The sequence below is a fragment of the Monopterus albus genome, unplaced genomic scaffold, assembly GCF_001952655.1.
Source record: "Monopterus albus unplaced genomic scaffold, M_albus_1.0 scaffold172.1, whole genome shotgun sequence".
NCBI lineage: Eukaryota > Metazoa > Chordata > Actinopteri > Synbranchiformes > Synbranchidae > Monopterus > Monopterus albus.
In genome coordinates this window covers 2,842,182-2,849,996 of record NW_018128052.1, presented here as the reverse complement: position 1 = coordinate 2,849,996, position 7,815 = coordinate 2,842,182, and the positions used below count along the sequence as shown (strand labels likewise).

The 7,815-nt window shown below is 43.8% G+C and overlaps 1 protein-coding gene across 3 annotated transcripts; it reads right to left on the bottom strand.

The window, feature by feature from the left end:
- Positions 1-115: 115 nt before the first annotated feature.
- gfi1aa (growth factor independent 1A transcription repressor a) lies at positions 116-4,441 on the bottom strand. Of its 3 annotated transcripts, XM_020616057.1 has the most exons (7): positions 4,396-4,441; positions 3,083-3,277; positions 2,712-2,915; positions 1,696-2,084; positions 1,316-1,453; positions 982-1,147; positions 116-888 (listed from the first exon to the last, which is right to left on the bottom strand). In XM_020616057.1, the coding sequence occupies exons 2-7, from the start codon at positions 3,192-3,194 to the stop codon at positions 710-712; spliced, it is 1,188 nt and encodes a 395-aa protein (XP_020471713.1). In that variant the 5' UTR covers positions 3,195-3,277; positions 4,396-4,441; the 3' UTR covers positions 116-709. The 3 variants fall into 3 exon arrangements, with proteins under 3 accessions (XP_020471713.1, XP_020471712.1, XP_020471714.1); XM_020616056.1 differs by lacking the exon at positions 4,396-4,441 and having other exon boundaries at positions 3,083-3,320; XM_020616058.1 differs by lacking the exon at positions 4,396-4,441 and having other exon boundaries at positions 1,696-2,006; positions 3,083-3,319.
- Between the last annotated feature and the right edge of the window lie 3,374 nt (positions 4,442-7,815).

Below are 7,815 nucleotides of genomic sequence, written 5' to 3'. Positions count from 1 at the left end.
TGTAATAAAAGCGACTTCCTTCACATGCAGGTTTATGGCACCATAATGTCATTTGTTATATGGTTATGATAACAATGCATGTGTCTGAAAATATTTGGTTTTGACCAGATGGCGTGCGCAACAAAACGTTTTTCTGTTTAATCGTGGAGACACAACTCAGCTGTCATGCAGATTGGGGATGTGATTGATTGCCGTGCATGGCTTAACACAGCTTCTCGTTTTTCACAACGTTCAATCAGTGAAAAGTTGATTTCGTTTTCAAAAATGTTCGTGGAGTAAAAACAAAGGATCTAAATTATAAGAAATGCTTTTCAGAATTTTGCAAGCAATTAAATGTAGAAACCTTTAAACCAAACAGCCTATACTTAAAAAGTTAATATTTAATCTCTGACTATAAATATGATAAAGCTGATTTCTACTGTCATGTAACAAAAAAAAAATCAATGCACGGTCTTTTAATGGTCGCGCTTCATTTGGGATACATTCAACTTTAGAAATCACTGTTTTACTTATGCGTTTTAATATTGACAATTAAAACCACTCAATAAATAAACGTTTATTTTCATAAAAATCAACCACAATAATTATAATTAGTTGAATTTAACAGTGGGACAAAGAAATGCCACAAGCCATAAAATAGAATTAAAAAAACACGACAATATGGTCAATGCAGTCAAAGTGCAGGATTTCATCTTAAGACATCGTCTGTTTATTTCAGTCCGTGCAGCGTCTCCTTGTGCCTCCTTAAGTCCACTTTCCTCTGGAAACCTTTCCCGCAGAGGTCACAGCCGAAAGGTTTGAATCCTGTGTGTTTCCTGCTGTGCGTGATGAGGTTGGAGCTCTGGCTGAAGGCCTTCCCGCACACCTGGCACTTGTGCGGCTTCTCACCTGCAGCGGCAAAGAGATCACACACCTGGAAATGTCACTTTGCACTCGGGGCCATTGGTACGTGTGTTCCTGTCGTGTTGTGCAGCGGCTTACCTGTGTGGATGAAAGTGTGTTTCTTCATGTCTGACTTTTGGTGGAACCTCTTCCCGCAGTACTGGCACGGATAAGGCCGCGTGTCCGAGTGGATGAGCAGGTGCGTTGACAGAGTGGAGGAGCGCTTGAAGCTTTTGCCGCAGATTTTACAACTGAAGCTCCTCTCCTAAAAGTATGCAAAGTGTCAACGTGGAAGGCCTCAGGACCTCAGACTGCTCTGCACAAACAGAGTAGCCTGAAAACAGACTGGTGAGGGAGGCCGGATGTGGGCCTGTAGGCCTTTTTACATGGCAGCTCATGCAACAGGCTAGTCTATTTGCAGTTGGGGGCCTACCTGCGAGTGCACCACTCTGTGCTGATCCAGGCTCACTGCGTGTCCAAAGGTTTTCCCGCAGATACCGCACTCAAAGGGCCGCGTCCCGCTGTGTGACCGCCGCACGTGAACCTCCAAGCCGTGAGGAGTGGAGAACACCTGTTAGGAAAGGTACAAGGATAGTACATTCGATTTTTAATAACTCTCGAAATGTCAAAACAAAAATGCGGTGCTATGATAAAAAAAAAGTCGTTTATGGATTTGCCAGTCATTAATGGTTGAAGTGCCATTCATTTTGTACTTGGACATATAAATATGGGCTAATAGTCTTAGTGTTACATCCTGCTCACTAAAACATTTCTGCAAACGCAACCGTGTTGTGGTTCTGGTTAAATACATACCTTGAAACATTTAATGCACTTGTACGGTCCATTTGACTCGAGGTTCGAGCAGACGAAATCATTTTCAGACTTGATTTCCACACTGCGGGGCCTCTGCTTTACATAGAGCTCGTCTGCGTCTCGCATCCTACAGATCTGGTGTGAAGAATAATCCTGGTATCGTCCGGCCACAGGCCCCCGCTGTGCGTAAAGCGGCTCGGTGCCTCTGTCCTCCGCCCCATAGATTCTGACGGGTGAGTCAGGCTCTCTGTGGCCCTGGAGGTGCTGGTACGGGCCCCGAACCAGATGCCTGAGCTCAGAGCTGGCATATGCTGACCAGGAGTAAGGAAAGAGGGGGATGTTGAAGTCGTGACCGTCCTCCGCTTCTGGAGTGGAGCATTTCTCTGAATCTATGCAATAATTTGGATGTAATGTGAGTAAATAGTCTTAGTGATGAGTGCGATCTGCAGATCATGTCTTAAAATTCGTTCATTTGGAAACTGCATGTGGTCTTACTGGAAATGGCAACTTGACAGTCTTAGTGAATTTAGACTACAATAAAGAATCCTGGATCAAAATATTGCACCTTACATAATGTGTATCAAATGGATGTTTGTGTGCAAGTAGGTATAATAACTGAGGGTCAACATGCATGACTTTTTTTCCAGTAAAATCGGTTATCAAATGTAGATTTTAAAAAGTAGGCCTATCAGTTAACTTCATTTTTATTCCAATAGGCACTTATTATACATTCAACTGAGTCAACATAAGCTTGATCTTTGTTCTCCTTAATCTACACTCCAACCGGAGTGTTTACAGCGCCAGTGCTGAAAATAATACAAGGGTTTTACCTACTTAAATAACTGGCACCTGCTGAAAACTACAAGATTTTGATTTATATAAACTCGCTGATCTAACAATCATCATGACTCACGGACAGAGCGTAACACTCTGACTTGGGTGTATTTTAGTACATCTCTCATAGTGGCACAAACAACTGTAGAAAAAACCCCGAATTAAAACATATTTGAGCAGACCTGGTGAGGAAGAAGGAGACAGGGGACGCCAGAAATCACCGTCGGAGGACCGGTCACACACGCTACCTCCGCAGCTCAGCGGGGAGCGGGAGGACAGCGACCCCGGAGAGAGCACCCTAGACCCGGGGGGCAGTCTGTCAGCGCCAGCGCTCACGTCCTCCTGCGACTCCAAGTTGGCCTCAAACACCGCCGGAGAGTCGGTCTCTAATGACAGCCGAGAAAGAACAAGTGAAGTGACTTAATCAGGCTGAATGTGCAACCAGTGTATGTTGTGGGCTTTTTCTAACGTACGATTTCCATTAAGACCAATCATTCTTATTTGTGGCATAAATCAACTAACTGTGTGCGTAATTACGCACAGAGAAACCTACCTGCGCACACTTGAGCCAGAATAGTGTCCAGTCTACTGTAGTCATCATCCAGGCACCGGGGCTGGTGGTAGCTGTGGGCCCGTTTACTCTTCACCAGGAAAGACCTCGGCATGTTTTCTCACTCTCCTTCAGTCTCTGCTGCTGAGTTCTCAGCTCTTTCACTTCACTCCTCTCCACGCTGCTCTGACGGTATCTCTGGACAGATTGGGACACTATTGGTTGACAGCCGAGACTGCGTTGGGATTTTTTTTTTTTTTGGCAGCCTATTACGCATGCGCAGATTGTTTTGTATCGTTTGCCAGGTGTCGCGGGGCTGGTGGCCGAAAGCGGTACCACCGTCCCTACTAGGGGTTCCGGTATGGGATTGAAGAGAATATATTGTAAGTTGTTAATGGTATACTAATGTCGGTAAAAGGTGGCTCAGGCTGGATCAAACAAGAGGGACAAGGAGAAAGAGAGACAAGGAGATTAAATATTTTATGGAGGCTACTATGGTTTGGACTAAATCACGTGGTTGACTCATTTTAAACGAAAGAAGCTGAAATGATGTGCTTATAAGGATATCAAGTAATAGAACGTACAGATAACTGTTGTGAACGCTCTTTAAACATGGCAATAGTTTAAAATAAGTAAAAACCCAGAGTGGATTTTTGCGCAGGCCAGTTAAGAAGGTTGAGATTCATATTAGAACCTTAATCCCCAGTTAATCAAAAATACAATAACATCATCGTTGAATGGATTCAACCCCCTTGATCAAAAAACGGGTTGTTGACTCTAATTTGCATGTGATGAGACCTGAAAACGTGTGTTGCTGGATGGCCCACGCAGGCAGAGGAGGCTGTGATGGATAATGGCCTTTTTGTTTGACCGCTTGTAAAGTGATCCTGTTAATGAGACGCGCGCGGCCGCTCCACACAACAGCCTGCTGGTGGGGAGCCGAAGTATCTCTTTACAGTTACACTGCTTCAGCTTACCCGCACTGACTTCAGCCTTATTGTTTTACATCATTAAAATCCCCTCCCGGCCCATATACAGGCCCGATCAGGCTGTCCGCCGAGAGACACGCAGGGTAGGACGCATAGATGCACCAATAGGGAAGAAGAGGATCCATTAAATCGCCGTGTGGAAAAATGTTTTCAGTACAAATCTGTCAAGCTCAAAATGCAAATCAAGGCCGGACGAAAGCAAAGCGGTATCGATTTTTGCCCAATGTGGGAACAGAGTTTGTTTGATGCAGCTGCAGCAAGTTAGAGACCTGCAAGCACAGCGCAGATAGCGGAGGCGCAAAGCTGAAACACATGTCCTATACTCACACACAGCACTGACACTGCAGGTACTGTCTCGGCACTGTCCTGATCTCTGTCCACATTTAGTCTGAATGTCAAAAAATATCCGCCACAAGCTGCAGAGAGACAAGCCCCCCGCTCCTCACACTGACACACACACTCTCTCTCACGCAACAGGCACACACACACACACACACACACACACACACACTCTCCTCAGTCTTTCTTCCCCGCCCTCTTTGTCTCCAATGTAGCTTGTGTTGACACCATTTCTGGATATTTGCAGTGGATAAAAATCGATCTTGTTGCTTGTTTGAATTGATGTGCTTTCTTCTATCACAGCTGTCCATTCCAGCTTGAAGCTAGATCAGTCTTGTAAAAACAAGATGTTATATTTCTGTGACTTAACTTAAACCACATCTCATATCTGTGATTTCTTGTTTCAGATTCCTCCCGTCACTGCGCTTTAGTTTTACTTCTGGTCTATTTTACTTCCATACAGCTTGGCAACACTGAAATTTTTAGAACAAGTTCCCGCTAACGAGCAGGCAGTGATGATGTCCCACAGCCTGTTCAGTGTGAGATAACGGAACCGGGTTCACCTTTTTGTCTAGTTCATGGTTGCCCAGTCACACTTCCAAAAAAATATTTGGTTATACATTTAAACAAACATTTTCAGTTAAATCACAAGCTGCTGAAAAAGAAAAGAAGAAACACAGCAGTGATGTGACAGTTCAAACTCAGGGTTACGCACTGACTCAGAACAGGAAACCAAACGCAGTCTAGAAGACGCTATCAGTGCTGCCTCTCCCCCCCAGCCCCCCAACCCTTACCCCACAGGCCTTGATTCTCAAAGTGGGGGGGGGGGGTCTTTTCGCAGCTGCACTTGTTTACCTTGTCAAAGGTGAGCATTACAGATGCGTGGGGTTAAATAAAGATTTGTGCTGCTGAGCCATGAGGTTATTTTCTCAAGCTCAACCTTGAGCGAGCTTAGACAGAGACTGTGGGGAGTCTTCATAGTTTTAAATATAGGCTACCTGAGAGTGCAGCTCTCATACCACATGTATGTGAATGTGCACGACAGAGCAGAACGCACAGGTCCACAGGTCTTGATTTTGTCGCTCGGAAGTTCAGTTTAAAGCACGACTGTAACTGTGTCGCCTCTGTGGCTACATGTTAATGATAGCACCAGTAAAGCCAGTTGACAAGTCAGTTAACTTTCCAACTAACAAACTAGTCTGCTAACACATTTCCAACTAACAAACTAGTCTGCTAACACATGCTGCTGCTTAGAACAAGTAATAAGGCTGGAACAGCAAAACCCATGAGCGAATTGAATTTCCTTATTTTAAGAGGGGGGGGGAATGTATTTCTGTTTTCAAAAGTTACATAGTTTTTAGCGAGACAGTGAAAGTGGACAGTACTTGATTTAGCAAAATGTAAATAAAAGCATTTAAAGAGCTATTAGGGAGTTTTCTGCATTGTTGTTTTAAGAAATTCAGATTAGAGAAAGAAATGAAAGCAGTACTCCTTTATGTAAAAACAGATTTTTACTCAGTGTGTTATGAATTAATTAATTATAGCTTACTGTGGGTAAACTGACTTTCCCTGGTTTCTGTCTCGGCTCAGTCCCAGCCACTCAGTCTGAGCGTTCACCTTAGCACCTCCACTCTGCTGTGGCATCTCAGTGAAAACCACATCACGCTATCTCATCCCCTCACAGGTTCCTTTGGCTCCAGAACTCTAACCACAGTGCAAATCCCCCCCCCACCCCCTTTTTATATCTCAGTCCCCTTCTCTCCAGCTACAATCTGATTTTCCTCCTCTTCCTCAGGTTCAACCGCATACAGCCCTACTCCCTGGGAGTGGCCGGACGAATCTCATCGAGCTCTCAGCTGGCACGTCCTGCAGCCACCAGATAGGGACCAGGTCTGAACGCAAGGAATGATTTACTGGATACTAATGACCACAAGATAGTTCTTCTTTCACACTGGAGGTCCACAAACATCCTGTTTTTCTCACTTGGTGTGTGTGTGTTTCTGTTACTGTAAATTGATTTGATTTATATTAATGGGTTTTTTGATTATGATTATTCTGATTTAACTCTGACCTATGCTGTAGAGCCTAAAGATCCTAAAACCTTCACCTTAGGCTCACCGTGGCTACAATTTCTAAGAATAACCCATTGAAAACTGGGGAAAAAACTGTGACAAAAACTGATGCTTGGATTTATGCCGTAAACAGCCCACAAATCACCTCTCTCATCCATCACTTTGATCAGCAGCTCCCCTTGTTTGCAACCAGACCGTTTCTGGTTGTAAATTTTGCTCCAAAATACTAAGAATCTCATTTGGGACGTTGGTGTGAAGACATGCAGAAACCTGCTCGGTGCTTCCTGGTCATTGTGTCTCTGTGAATGTTTAGGGGGTTAGACGGCTGTTTGAAAGGTCAAAGTTCAACAGGCAGAGTCGAGCCTGCATGTTCATGTTTAACGTGTTTACTGTGTTTTGACTCAGTTTTAGGGTTTTTCTTCTTTTAAAATGTAACATTCTGCCCACTTTTGACTCAGTTTTAGGGTTTTTCTTCTGCCTTTAAAATGTAACATTCTGCCCACCGTTTCTGAACTGCTGCAAGTGTCAGTTTCTTTTAGCTGATACTGTGAAATCTGGTCTTGGTCATATGCTCACAGTAAAAACATCCCTCTTGTCTGTTTCTGCATTCTGGGGTGTAAAACTGGCCACATCTTGGAGGAAGAAAAATCCAGGCTGGTCTTTCATGCAGAAACTTCATCTCAGCACCATTGCTGCTGTTTCTTGTACAGCCTATCTAGTGATGAAGCTCTAGTTCCAGCAGAACTGATTTGGTTTTTCTGTGTGCCACTGTATGACTTAACTGTATATTATAACCACACCGAAAATGTTTGAGGAGTTAAAGTGTTGACAGGTTAAAGATGTTACAGATGTGATTGCACCTGTTTTATTTTTTTGATTAAAAGTTGTCTTTGATGCTGTAAACGCCGCTGAGCTTCACAAAGACTCTGTATGCAAAAGAAAATAAATGTGACCAGCAGAGACAGAAAAAGGCAGGAAAGACTAGAGGGTGTTTCTTATCAGTGGTGTGCTGGTAAACACATTTGCTGATGTGTGACTTTCTGCAAGTCATTTGTAGTCTGCTGTAACCTCAGAGTCATTTTTCTTTTAATTTACTTTTGTGATTTTTTGAGAACATGAGTCGAAAACACACAAAACTACCGATGGGTCTCTTTGTGGATATTACATAAGTATGGGTGCAAAATATTTGATGACTCAAACTAAAGTTTAACTTGGAAAATGACCATGACATATGTACAACTAGTATTACCCCTTCACCGCCCACCACACCCTCAACTCCCTGTGTGAACCCTTATTAATCGCCGCTGCTGACGGATGACTGGACAGTTGCTCTTCT

Coding starts and splice junctions, on each gene's coding strand:
- gfi1aa (XM_020616057.1), bottom strand. CDS start 3,194: ATGCCGAGGTCTTTCCTGGTGAAGAGTAAACGGGCCCACAGCTACCAC. Junction 2,085..2,711: donor GTCTCCTTCTTCCTCACCAG/GTCTGCTCAAAT, acceptor ATTATTGCATAG/ATTCAGAGAAATGCTCCACT. Junction 889..981: donor ACACACTTTCATCCACACAG/GTAAGCCGCTGC, acceptor TTGCCGCTGCAG/GTGAGAAGCCGCACAAGTGC.